The sequence below is a fragment of the Dermacentor andersoni genome, chromosome 3, assembly GCF_023375885.2.
Source record: "Dermacentor andersoni chromosome 3, qqDerAnde1_hic_scaffold, whole genome shotgun sequence".
In the NCBI taxonomy this organism is placed as follows: Eukaryota; Metazoa; Arthropoda; class Arachnida; order Ixodida; family Ixodidae; genus Dermacentor; species Dermacentor andersoni.
Window position 1 is genome coordinate 23,812,421 of NC_092816.1, and position 14,664 is coordinate 23,827,084.

General features: G+C 45.2%; 1 protein-coding gene across 1 annotated transcript; it reads right to left on the reverse strand.

Annotated features, from left to right (window-relative positions):
* Window positions 1-929: 929 nt before the first annotated feature.
* On the reverse strand, window positions 930-14,228 carry LOC126520757 (scoloptoxin SSD14-like). Its single transcript, XM_050169536.3, has 5 exons — window positions 14,114-14,228; window positions 10,461-10,558; window positions 8,720-8,906; window positions 8,054-8,202; window positions 930-1,111 (listed from the first exon to the last, which is right to left on the reverse strand). The coding sequence occupies exons 1-5, from the start codon at window positions 14,176-14,178 to the stop codon at window positions 930-932; spliced, it is 681 nt and encodes a 226-aa protein (XP_050025493.3). The 5' UTR covers window positions 14,179-14,228.
* Between the last annotated feature and the right edge of the window lie 436 nt (window positions 14,229-14,664).

The window sequence follows — 14,664 nt, forward strand, 5'->3', positions numbered from 1 at the left end:
GGCCGCTTCCACGCGCTGGGAATCATCTTCTTCATCTGTATATATTAATCATCATGGCCAGCGTCATTGTCTGCAGCGCGCTGCCTGCTAAATAAACCGTTGAGGTTTAACAGCTGTCTCGCACGATTCAGTGATCGGATGACCCGCGTTGACTGCCGAATGGATTATCGCAAATAGTACTAGATATTCTTGCACTTTCCATTAATTTATACTTCTTCCAAACATTGCTCTTTGAATTTTAGGCTTCTGCGTTGCCTCAAATTCATTTTATCTTAGACAATATAGAAGGAGGTTCAGTAGGCGCATATGTTGAGTACTTTCAGATTTATGCACAATTCCTGTATCAAGCGTTGGATGTGGTTTATAGAAAAATCAGCTATCATGTGTTAATGTTTTAAGAATCTGTTTTAGAAGAACTGGCACATCGAACCGGTGAAGGAAAAAAACGTCTCACCTGTGCAGCTTCTCAGCGGTTGTATACGGAACTGTCTTGCGACCTTGCAACCTCAACTTTGTTTCTCTGCACAGAGCAATGCAGGCGCAATTAGGCGAAGATTGTTTGTCCTTTTCTTAGTAATACTCAAGCGTGTTCCCCAAGAGCAACTATAATAGAGTGTCGAAGGATACTTTATCAGCCTAAGCTGATTTATTATTGCTCTTTAACAAGAAACCTCACCAAAGTACGTTGAGTGGGCGTTGAGAAAAAAAAATTACTTTATTTGGGTAGAATCTCCTTATGTAACTAACACTTTCTCTTGAAAGTGATATCGTCGATAAATTAACTTTGCAGTCGTTATCACTACTGGGTCTACAATTCTAAACGCTGTGGGAGCTATCACATGACAACCTGTCAGCGACGAGTTAGCCCGGCACATTTTGCAAACTCGCGCCGAAATGGGACGCCGAAGCAATTTCCATAGCCTAGAGAGCTAACTCGAAGGCGTGATTGTGACTTGCGTGATGTCCATTATATCCAAGATAGGCCCCAGCAACGCTCCACCGCCAGGGACGGGCACACCATAGACGGTCTTGTGGGTTTTCATGTTGAAGACGAGCGGCTGCACCCAATGCGCCTCGTAGTGGTCCAAGTCTTCAAGTGTGATGAAACCCGCTGCGGCGAAGAGTAACGCACCAGCGGCGAACCCAATCATTTCACCACTGGGTACACAGCAGTGCAAGAGATACAAGAGGGAGATAGGACGAGAATACGGAAAACAGAGGGGCCCGATTCTTTGTTAATCACGACAATATCAAGATAACTGGCTACGAAGACAAATGAAGCATAGGGGTAAGCCTATGTTGTTGAAGCTGAAATGTAGAAAATAATGAGGAAAATCGAAACGATAGTGGATGAAAGATAAGTTGTGGCCGGTAGGAGACGAACACACAACCTCCGAATCATGCGTACGTTAGACTACCAATTGTGCTACGGCGTCAACCATGAACTCACTATTTTGGGTATGGGTATTTACGTGTACTAGATATAGCCCTGGTATTGTTAGCCATCGCCAATCAGGGACATGGCGGGCGGATGTAGATTATCCTTTCTGCCCGAGGGCGCCACGTAACACGGGAACTTAGGAGAGCAGGCACGTGGCCAATAAACCGTCGTATGCTACCTAATGACGTCAAGGCTGCCAGATAAGAGACCCTCGTTATGAGTTTTTGAACGCAGTGACCACTGGTCAGAATTTTTCTTTGTTTGTTTGTTTTAGGTGTCTATGGGCATTATAGATCCCACTAGGCGTCATACTAAATCGTACTAGGCATCACAGATAAGCACTACACACACCCTTTTCAATGGCTAGTTCACTCACTACAAAGAGGTGGCATTTTCGACGCGCCCAGCCTAATGTGACTCAATGCACTCCACGCCCCGGTCAGCGGGGAAAAGGGAACCCATCGAGGCACCCCAGCCATTTCTTGCCCCAAGACTTTTTTGTTTCAGCGGCAGTCCGACAGCCGTTCACTGCGGCCGCGTTCGCATAAGGCTGGAATGCAATAACGTTCTTGTGTACTAAGATATAGGTGCCCGTTAAAGAACACCAGATGTTAGAAACCAATCCGGAGCCCCCTAAACTGCGGTGCGTCTCATAGTAAGGTTCGTTACAGCGGAACACAAGGCAAGGACAAAAGAACGTATAAAATGCCTATAAATAAATAGTCTACTTTGTTGTAGCGCAAGCTGAATGACAGCGACAACAGAAAGGAACATTTCGCAACCACGCAGCGTTAACTTTCAAGAGCAGATTTATTTTCAGTTCTCGTTGCTACCTGCTCTTCGGAAAGTCCTACACTGGTCAAACTAGTGGACGTTTAAGTGATAGGCTACGAGAACACAATACAACATAAAAACGTGGCTGCTGACGGTTTCTTGCCCTCCATTGCCAAAGGATGCAACTGCCAACCCAGATTAAAAGAAATTGCTGTCATGAGTAGAAGCAAGTGCGAAACGACACGCTTGATAATGGAAGCTATAGAAACATATCAACATTTGGTGACGCATGCGTCAGTAAGCCATCAGTTTCTTTATCTACAAAAGAGCTCGATTATCTTTGTTCGCGTTGAACGTATGCCTGTCTAACAATCAGCGTGGCTAAAAAGATACCTGCGTGTAGATTCCCGTTGTACAGCGCAGCAGTATGTAGCTACCCTCCGGCGGTGGTCGATGTCCGTCCCTCTACGCGCCGCGTCGACGCGAAAAAAATGTCTCCCGTTTCTCGCGAATTCTCTGTAGCTATCAATCTAAAGTACGTATCTGTAAAAAAATCATATTGATGTTGGCCGCTAAGACGGCTCCATCATTATGCCGACTTTTATCTACGTTTCATAATTACGTAGTTCATGGTGAAGTTGTAAATATTGTGGAATTCCCGTCTGCAATGCGGCGGTACTTGCACACGAGGGTTGCGATGTGGGCTTGTTGGTAATGCATCTTCAAGGGGAGTATGGTAGCGCGATTCAAAGACGGGACAAGAGAAGACACAAAGGGACACACACAGCGCTAACTTCCAACACTGTTTATTGTCGAAAACCAGGTCGTACTTATACACTCAGACCACATGAGTCACAGGCACGTGAACAGATTAACAATCAGAGCGATACATTTTGTGATATGCTAAGCCATGCGCAAAAATGTCAGTTCTTTTTCAGAGAGAGCCAATGATGGTTTGCTGATACATGAATCCCCTAGGGCATCAATCTGCTCGGCTTCTATTATAAGTCTAGTGAGTTCGCACTTGTTTCTACCGGTAATGATTGTTGATTCGAAGAGAGGGGAGCACTTATGTTGCTTACAATGAAGGGAGAGAAACCCATCTGATACAAGTTTGTCGACTTTATTTTTGTGTTCGCGCAGTCTATCATTAATGCATCTGCCCGACTGTCCGACGTAATACTTCCCACACGATAAGGGTATACGATAAATAATTGAAGTCTTGCATTCTCTGAACTTCTTCCTGTGTTTAACTTGGCAGCTAGGGGCACTTTCTTTCTTTTCTGGTCTTGTTTTCCTGCACAGGCTGATTAGTTTGTTGGGTGCTGAAAAAACCACATCAGTGTTACCTCGGTGGGCAATTTTCTTTAGGTTGTGCGACAACCGGTGGATATAAGGTATCACTGTTGGTCTTTTTTTCTCTCGGGTACTATCTCTCTGCTCGTTCAGCAGTCCCTGATTGCTGCACTTGCCTGATTGCTGCACTTGTATCAGATGGGTTTCTCTCCCTTCATTGTAAGCAACATAAGTGCTCCCCTCTCTTCGAATCAACAATCATTACCGGTAGAAACAAGTGCGAACTCACTAGACTTATAATAGAAGCCGAGCAGATTGATGCCCTAGGGGATTCATGTATCAGCAAACCATCATTGGCTCTCTCTGAAAAAGAACTGACATTTTTGCGCATGGCTTAGCATATCACAAAATGTATCGCTCTGATTGTTAATCTGTTCACGTGCCTGTGACTCATGTGGTGTGAGTGTATAAGTACGACCTGGTTTTCGACAATAAACAGTGTTGGAAGTTAGCGCTGTGTGTGTCCCTTTGTGTCTTCTCTTGTCCCGTCTTTGAATCGCGCTACCATACTCCCCTTGAAGGTACTTGCACACGTCACTACTTCATAAAAGAATAAGAATAAATCGCTCCACAGTCAGAAGATGTGTTCGTTGTCAGTGTCCTTCAAAATAATAATAATAATAATAATAATAATAATAATAATAATAATAATAATATATACCTAGATGCGTCGATTGAGGTAAAACACACCACAGCTTCGCTGCTCGTGCTTCTTCACAGAGTGGAATAGCTGACGAATTTTTAGTTAAAGTTTACCGAGCTATGTACACGTGTCGCACGACGTTTCGAGGGTATAAGAAGCAATGAGAACTGGTAATAAATATGTTGTTGGAAGTTAGCGCTGTGTGGTTGTAGAATGCGCCTTTCTGTTGTCCCTGTCGTTCAGCTTGCGCTGCGAAAGGTAGATGTCACACTAACAAGCTCATATAGCTACCTTGATCGACTTCGTCTCTATAGCCCACGTGTTGCTATGGAATTTTTGTTTTCTACATATGTAATTTCCAACATGAAACTAAAATTCATTGTCCGAGCAGTGGCATAGCCAGGGAGGAAGGGATCCACCGGGAACGTGCCCTCCACCTTCCCCCCAAATATATGTATTCGTATGCGGCCTGCCCAGCCGCCCCCTTCCTTTCTCCGGTCCCGTTGAAGTGCGCTCCCAGCGCGCGAGCGTGCTCCCCGTGGTCAAGTGCGTGGCCACGATAAGAATTTTGCCTTTGACACGTACTCTATATTTGTGAACTGGTATGCCCCTAGGATGTCCTGTGTCACAATTATATGCAACTGAGACAGATGGGTAGAATAATAACGTTACTACAGCCCAAGAAAACATATCTAGGTACGCATCCCTGCTAATTCCAATCCTATAGGTACAGGCGTAAACGGGCGGAACATACAAAAAATGTGTCAAATGACAATCTGCTGATTGCGCTCTACGCTTAGATACTTGACTAAGCCTGCTTCATGGTTAGCGGACAGACAGCTGTGGCATTCTCGCATGGATCTTCGTGCTCGAAAAGCTGGTCAGCGAGCAGTGTTTTACGATGGCCGTGCAGAAGGATAGAAAGAAGATGCGCCACTCGCGAGTATACTCGTGAATGACGTTTTCCTAACTCTGACTGTAGCTTTGGCAGTCTTCGCCCTTGTTTTTTTTTTTTTTTTTTTTTTTTGCAACGCGTACAAGCCCGGAATGAAATGTCCAACCAGACCCTAACTCGAACTAATGCTCGTTTTGCTCTAGCGAAATAATTTTATTGCGATAGCAATTACATGCACTACAGGCGGATTTCCGCCGCCATCATCGTGATGTTCCGCATACACTCAAAATTCGATAACACCGTCGCCACACGCCGTAGCTGCGAGTGAAGGCGTGCGGGGGTGAGCCGAGAATGGTTGCTTGATCCCACGCAGGCAAGGGAGGAAGGCGGGTAGGAAGCGCGCCGTCTTCCACCGCGCGCAATGTACCGAGGGAGGGCGGGATCATTCCACTCTGGCGGCGCCTGAGTATGCCGCGACTGAGTGCAGCTGCGTGGGCCCTAACCTAAAAGCAATCTGCGATGAGTACGGAGTCTGGGTGCACTGAGGGCTGATAGCTTCGTATGCGCTGTGTTCTCGTTGGAAAGAGAGGCAGCCCGAAGGTCAGTTAACTTGCTGCTGCTACCGATTTCCTCACGCTAGCCTTTTTACAGCCAGTGTCCGCGCTCGTCGAGTGAGATGTGTTAATGTTTACCTGAGCGCGTGACACCATGCTTGTTAATTTAGTTAGTAAGCAATTGTTTACGAGTTTATAGGGCCGATAAAACTGCTAGCCTTATATCGTATAGCTGTACGCTAATTTACTATAGCAATCGATACTTTGCCTTTTGGGTGAAACTGCGACACTTTCTTTATCAAAGGCAAAATTTCAATGAGAGTATCACGGTAAACAACTTGTCGCCAGTAAGAGCAGAATGCACATCCTCCGCATTTCGCGTGCGTAATGATCACTCCGTCCCTACTTCGTCTCCTCGAGATTTTGCCGCCATGAACACAGTTGCGAGTACAAAATATTCATAAAGCAATGAAAAAATAAAAGGTTTTATTCAAATGTAGGCAGTATTTTAAGCAAAACATGTACGCCCAGTAAAATCTCATTGTACCTACCAAGAAGTACCAGAGATCTGAATGGCTTCTTATGAGATGGCTTTTATTCCACCGTCGAAAAAATCTTTCAACAAAGGCTCCATAGTAACTGTTCTCCTTTGACATCTGTTTTGTAGCGCCGGTACAACAAATTCATATGGCTCAGATATATTCACCTTCTGCATGCGTGGATGTTTAGTTCAGTGTGTGCCACACATACACTTCTGATCGCGATCGGCGCGATCGCGACCGATCCGGATTAAGCTGGATCCGGACCCGTGTACTTCTACACGGTCACTGTGGGATCGTGACTCGACGATCGTGATCGACCACCGCAGGCTTATGTCTGCAGCCTCTAGCGCAGTATTCAGAAATCAATAAAAACGAAACGTGGAGGCAGCGCAATAAAAAAAAAACATTTAACAACCTTTTTTATCAGCAATAGTAAGCTGTAAAATTGAAATATTCTTCAAGGTTAACCATATCTTGCAAATCTGCATTGGTAGCTTAGGCTTTATCTAGTTACGATAGTTATAGAGGATCAGCAGACGATAATAACTCGATAGGGATCGTTGGACGTGTAGCAGTGACCATTGCTGATCTAGATCAAGAAATATGACCCAGATCGACCCCGATCGCGATCAACAGTGTACGTGTGACAACGGTATAATACACTCGGATTATGAGCGTGGGGTCGTAGGTTCGACTGTCACCACCACTAACGTTTTTCCTTTCTGACTTATTCTGTTAGTTTTCCTTTATAAAGCGCATCTTGTTTCGTATAACGGACAGACAGACAGATCGACGGGCATATTTCCTGGGTGAGTCGCCTGAGAATGACTACACATTAAAAAAAAAAAAAAAAAGAATAAACTAGTGACCCGCCGACGTAGCGCGTTGGCTATGGCGCTGAGCTGCTGAGTTCGAGGTTGCGAGTTCGATCTAGGCCGCGCTGGCTTTATTTCGATAGCGGCGAAATGCAAATAAACACTGGTGTGCTTATATATTTAAGAGCACATTAACGGACGCCAGTTGGTCAGAATTAACCTGGGGTATCCCACTAGGGTATAATGCCTCATAATTAGATCGTGGTTGTTGCATGTAAAACCCCAGGAATTCGTATTGTATAAATTGTGTTTAATTAGACGCATTTCTGGTGATTAACAAATTCTGTGCTGTTGTGTTTCTGGTCAATTATATAGCTGACATTGGAAACCTGTAGACAGCGGGAGTACATAAAGTAAAAAAGAAAAGGTCATATGGCCATAAACTAGGGAAGGAAGTCGTGGTGTTGACAGATTATCACGGAATGAAAACATCTCGCGTTGCAATTGCATTGCAGTCAGTTGGGCGATGCAAAAAGATCTTTGCGGCTGGGGTTCAGAGAGGGGAAGTTGCATGGCGGCGGAATGACGACGATGGCTTCACGAAATAAATGGACAGAGTATGCACACTTGTGGGCTCTTAAATAATATGCACGACTGGACTGGGCGTAGCACCTATTGGTGTTACTACTACTGCTACTGCTGCTAGTACTACTGCGAAGTAATGCACAAACAGAAGATAGAGATGAAAAAAGAAGGATGGAAAGAAGCCGCTACCGAGGCGAGGAGGAAATGTAAAAAAAAAAAAAATACACTGGACATCTGACTTGACACTTGTCATTTCGTATCATAAAACGGTGGTGGTAGTGTTTATTTGCTGAGTGAAGGCAATGTCGGAAGATTGATGCCGACGATCCGACGGGGAAGCTCCAGCGGAAAGTCATAACTTGTGGTCTTATAGACATTATACTCGCACGCAAATGTTAAGAGTTTACTTCGTGTCAAAAAATCAGGTTCCTGTAAGGGTCGCACTTACAGCCACGCGCGAGGTCGTTCACCAGCCGCCTGGCATGTTTCCCAGTGTAGAAGAATTTCCAGCCTTTGTTAGCCACGTCATACAGCAATTGGTAAAGGCCTTTACTTAGTTTCAGGTACTCCACGTTCTTAACTTTCGAGAACATGCGTCTGAAACAGAGTGTAAAGAAGCCATAATGCACATACTTAACTGCAGGTCGCAGAGACATCGCTGGAGGATTGAACAATTCGCTAACCAAAGTTCTTCCGATTGCTGTACATTCATTTTCGTTTAGAAGAAGCAAGCAGGCTCCGTACAGGTTGCCTCCTTACAGGAGTACCGACACGAAATATCCTAATTGGCTTCTTTTTCTGACTTTACAACACAGTGTCGAACCGAAATATTTTAGGGTTCGGTTCGGGTTCAGGTTCACACACTTAGATGTTTTTCAGGTTAAGCTCCGGTGCTAAAATATTAATGGCTCGAACCGGTTTGCAGCTTCCTGTGTAATACAGGGCGCGTATTATCAATCCGGCTTTTCGGAATAACTTTCCTTGCATTTTCTGTTTGCAACTTTGGGCGACTCTGATTTACAGACAGGGACGTTTTCCATCAAAATATTGATAAAAAAAAGAAAGAAAGAGGAGAGGAAAGGAATAAAAACAGCCGTTGTAGGCCCGGGCATACCTATAGAAAGGTTCGATTCGTTTCTCGTTCCTTCGTAAGGCTTTGGCGAAATGCGGCCCAATCGGGTAGTTTTGCTGGGCGAGCGCAATAGCGGGGCCGAAGACGCTGGGCCAGTTCAGTTTGCCGAGCTTCTTGTGGATGGCGTGCATGCCCGCTACTGCTCCTGGCACGATGGGCGCCATGCGACCTGCACATGTATTCGTGTCGTTATGCAATCAGCTGCCGTCAAACAAAGTTTGGATACCTAATAAGCGTTTCTTCGCTCGCCAGAATAAAAAAAATTGCACCAACGGTGAGTCTTTAAAACGGTGTTCTCTCGTGGACAAGTGAGGGAGAGAGAACATTATTCAGCACGGACCCCTTGTTCGGGGTTCATTGGGTTCCGCATAGCGCTTGCTGGCCGTAGCGCGGAAAGGCGTATACGCTCTGTGCACAGCGCTGGTCGTGCCACGTGCAGGCACCAGCGTAAACTATACAGTTATACCTCGATATAACGAACATCTATATAACGATATTCTCGATATAACGAAGTATTTAACTTTTGGTAACCTCTCCATAGACCACCATGTATTTACAACCTCAATATGCGATTTAAATATAACTAAATTTCGGTTCCGCCGCAAAGGAATGCCGAGACAATAAATGGAAACCCGCGCACGCAGATGGCCAAGTGATTGAACTAGAAGCGGCTGCTTGCAAAAAAAAAAGGGGGGGGGGCACCTCTCAAATCGCGCGACGAGGCGCGATAAGAGCGACCGCCGAAGTGGAGCCACATCATGTTCCGTATAAAGTCCAAGTGTGATAAGATCCTATCCCGCCCCGCGCACTTTGTGCTTTAAGTACGAGTGAAAGTGTGCGAGGGTGAGACAAGAAAGATGGTGGCTTCACGAGTACCGCCTGCCCACGTGAGCAGGGGGAAAGCGAGGGAAGGAAGCGAACTCGTGGCAACGCGATCAAGCGCGCGCGAGAGGCGGGGGAGGGACGTAAGTTGTGGCGTACTCGCGATTTCTGGCGCGAGCCTCGGCCGTGGTTGCGCATGGCTATAAGCGCGGCTGAGCACATACGTAGCCACGCACGCTGCTTTAGATGTAATCTGCCGCGTGTGGAAAGAGTGAGCGGGGCGTACGAGACGGCTTGGCATCATGTAAGCTGTGTTCCCGCGCGTTTAGTATTGGAGGTTGCGTGATCTCGAGTTTCGGTGACTCGTTGGAACGAGAGTCAGACGAAGCATTCGCTCCTAGCTGCCGGCGCTTTTCATAATAGCGTCGTTCCAGTGCGGGCGACGGTATCAGCCGCAGGTAGCCAGCCACATGAAAGTGTGGCTGGCTTCGTTTAATTCGTATACCGCCGAGAAGATATCGTCGACGTATGTGGCATGAAACCGCATAATTCGTCGCCGGCTCCCAAATTTATCAAAATGAAGTTTTCTCATCCAAATTTGCTTATTTCGATTGCCCAATAATGGAAGTTCCCTCTTCTCCGTGCCCGCGCGTAGAACATGCTTCTTCGTGGCGCGAAGTGAAGGCCGATCGAAACGGTAACGTACGGATCAAGGGTTAGCCGGAAATGCGCCCAACTTTCGAGGCGCACAATGTGTACAGTTGGGCTCTAAAATAAAAAAAAAATGTGAGACGTGTAAAAAAAAATTGTTTTCTACGAGCTTCCTGAGCAAGTTTTTGCATTCCAATTTGCCCGCTTTCTAGGTGCACGTTCATTCTATGAACCTTATCAGTACACTTACCGTAGCTGGCGAGCGTCGAGTTATCTTTGAAGAACGATGACTCGGCCTCCGTAGACACCACACCCACGGCGTCTAGAGCTGTTACCAAGCGAGTCGACCTGCAACCAATGATAAAAATACATCTAAATTTTCCCGACGAAGCGCAAGAAAAATGTACTGGACAAATATTACCGCATATTGTATTCGTATGTTGCTTATCCCACTTACAATATTGCTTTTTTTTGTGTGTGTGTGTGGGGGGGGCGGGGGACATTTGGGTCCCGATTCTCCTGCACGCTGTGTTTCTGCGAGTTATGCCTTATTGGTGCTGACTGTGCGGTTTCACTTTATACCAGTATCAGCGCTTAAGAATTTGGTGGCTTTGGCAGTCATCATATTCATTCAAACTTTTTTTATAATATAATATATGTAAGCTTATGACATATATCGCATTCGCACACTGGGAGTTGCAGTGACTGTGATACATCATTATTATTACTAAACGAAATAATCTGCAACTACACCATAAATAAAACAGCCCTCTAAATATATATGTCGCTGCAACAAACGTTTCGACAAGGGGAGTTACCTTCATCAGTGACGCAGACAACTTTCTTTGTCGGAACGGCCCACCCACCGACTTCACTTGTTCGACAACTATTGATCACTTCAAGACTCCCATATTTCTGTGATCCATGGTCTTAGTAGGCCCACGTGTCAAGCGTATGCCAACCGCAGCCAATGTACTATAAGTTCTCAAGCTACAGGTTGCAACATCTCGTCCTCAAGCAAACAGCCTTGAACAACTAAACCTGTGGCGAAACATTTTACACGAAAGAAGCACGTTTTACCTCTATTGGCCGCACAGCACAATGCCGTATACTGTTCTCACCGTTGAATTGCTACGAAGTGCGTACGAAGTTCGATGAAATATACGGAAACATGCCGAGTTGCGTAGTCACCCTTTCGTAGAAAAACATGATTTCCAGAAAGAAGTATGGCATATATAGGTGAGGACCTGAGCAGTACGGATGCACACAGAAAGATGGAGACTTGAAATGATGAACAGTGGTCGAAGAAACAACGCCTAGAACTAACGCTTCGAAATGGAAGTGGACTTGACGAAAGAGGCAAGCTGAACACAAGTTTCCTAGTCGAAACGTTGGATTCCGAGACAGCACTTGATTGACCACAGTTAATCACATAAATAGGTAGGTAGCGTGATAGATAAAGAGATCAGTGACCTATCTTAGTAAAACACGTCCATTATGCGCACAAATCTCTCGTTTTCAATGAACAGGCGGTTAAAGGTCAAGCGTCGACATGAAATAACTGTTGGCATCTATTGGCGCTTTGATCCCTTGGATGGAGGTGGAAGAAATTGAACCTTTGTCTCGGGAGCTGCTATCTAAGTACAATGGTTTGAAAAAATTGTTTTGTTGGGTATTCACTGACCTAAATTTGAATCGGTTGGCTGCTCTTAAATGAAAAGAAACATTTTCTACGTGTGGTATACTTTTAATTAAGGCCATCGATTTTTCGAAAAGAATTGTTGAAACGTGCAAAATTTCTTAGAAATGTGCTATAATGTTCACACCACTGTGACTCAGCAACAAAAGATCACGGTTCTTAAGTCTCTACCCCCCATGAATTTTACCAATATTTGTGCGACCTTTCGGCCAACTGACGTAAGGAATGTAACGCTTTTGGCAAGTCGGAAATTAATGGATCATGTTTGCATACCTTAGACGACCTAACACCTTGTTGAAGTCTCGGCTTTACTGTTTTTTGACACATATTAAATTACGGTAATTTTTGTAAAGAGAACACACGGATAACAAATAAATACTTTAATATCACCAATCGATAAAATTTGCTCCTAAACACAACAAATATCGTTCAAATCACGCAGTTCGCCGGTTTTCTATTGATATGACTTCAGCGTTTCCCGTGCATTCGATTAAGAAAATCGCATTTGTCCAAGGTTCATCTTAAGCGTGACGCGTGCGGCAAAAGTGCAAGACGGGATATAGCAAAGGGGAGTAAACAAAAGTTATGGTTCTACATCGCAAATTTTTAGAGCGCTGGATACGAAATGTTTTCATGAACGCGCAGAATAATGCGCTGGGTGCCTCTATATATCGTCCGCATCGCACGTAGTATATTTTAATAAAGCGAAATTTTTTTCAATCACCAAGTGGACGAGGGAAGCACGGGAACTCAAGGACTTTGGGATTTAAGCGAGAGAAGGCTGAATGCGGGATGGTGATGGCTGATAAAAACATCCGCTACGGCATGAATTAAATTCACATACATTTCACCTCACACCTCGTGACACCTCGTGACACACCTCGTGAGCTAACTCACCTCACACCTCGTGAGCTAGCTAGGGGTATATGAGATAAAAGCGCGATTCCCATGTTTCCGACAACTAGAAGCACAACAATACTCGGAAGAGAACAGCAATTTACGATAGGTAGCGAGGCAATGGAAGTGGTAAGGGAATACATCTACTTAGTACAGGTAGTGACCGCAGATCCCGATCATCACACTGAAATAATCAGAAGAACAAAAATGGGCTGGGGTGCGTTTGGCAGGAATTCTCAGATGATGAACAGCAGGTTGCCATTACCCCTCAAGAGAAAAGTGTATAACATCTTTGTCTTACCAGTTCTCACGTACGGGGCAGAAACCTGGAGGCTTACGAAAAGGGTTCTACTTAAATTGAGGACGACGCAACGACCTATGGAAAGAAGACTGATAGGTGAAACTTTAAGGAATAAGAAAAAAGCCGATTCAGTGAGGACACAAACTCGAGTTAATGACATCTTAGTTGAAATCAAGAAAAATAAATGGGCATGGGCAGGACATGTAATGAGGAGGGAAGATAACCGATAGTCATTAAGGGTTACGGACAGGATTCCAAGGGAAGGGAAGCGTAGCAGGGGGCGGCAGAAAGTTAGGTAGGCGGATGAGATTAAGAAGTTTGCAGGGACAACATGGCCACAATTAGTACAGAACCGGGGTAGTTGGACAAGTATGGGAGAGGCCTTTGCCCTGCAGTGGGCGTAACCAGGCTGATGATGATGATGATGATGATGATGATGATGATGATGATGATGATGATATCTTAATTTGTGGCAACGTCACACCTGCCACGACCACAGTAGAAAGGAGCAGAATGTGGTTCTATTAAAAGAAAATTGTAATCAAGAAAATGCATCCGAGTTTCTCTTAAAGTAGGCATCCCAGTTGAAAAATTCAGCCTCTTCTGGGGCTCGAATCCTGCAACTACGCGCTTCTGTGGGGGTCGCTTTACCTCGTGAGCCAGCCAGGGGTCTATGAGATAAAAGCGCGATGCCCATGTTTCTGACAACTAGAAGCACAACAATACTGATTAGTAAATATATTCCTCGAAAATCCTTTCCGGAGGCTAGCCGTCAGCCTGAAATGGTAGTGCGACCACGCAAGAAAGATGTTGAGTAGCGGTTTAAAAGTCCGGGTTAGGACAAATTTTCTTCTACTAGTAATATTTCTGAGACAGCCATGACAACCTTGCCTTTGATGAAAATTCTTACATCATGCTCATTACCCCAGAGCTAATACGCCTAAATACCTATCAACGAGAAGTTTCGGGGCAAATGCATTTTTTGTAAGCGCTTCCGGTCGCTCACCGGTCGTAGTAGAGGGCCACCAGGGATCCGCCGAGTCCACATCGGTGCGGTAGCAAGACGGCCATGCAGGCGAGGGCTGACACGGCGGCATCGCCGATGCTGCCATGGTGTCCTATGATTTGCCTGTGTAGACCGTATACCAAGTATATACTACTATACCACCAAGCAGCTGACAGATGTATCGGTGGCCGACTGTTATCGCAAATGGCTAATTCATTATGTATAGACATGGATCTTTGTTTACAGCTCTGGCTGTCATAAACTTAATCATAAAGATTATACCCTATACATCTTCGTCGTGGCGAGGAGGATCCTCGAACTCCGCGCAATTTCAACGCCGCGCCACTTTCCTCCTCTCAGTGGTATGTGTAGACTGTCAACCGTCCCACTGGCCGCTTGCAGTGATGGTGTTGTCATTGAGAGTTACTCTTTCATGTGTAATAATGGTGATGTCAGATGACTCAACACTTAAAGCTATTTATGTGCTGTTTTCGGTTATAAAACACTTTTAGAAGCTAAAGATTCAATGACAGCCGAACTGTATGAAGTGC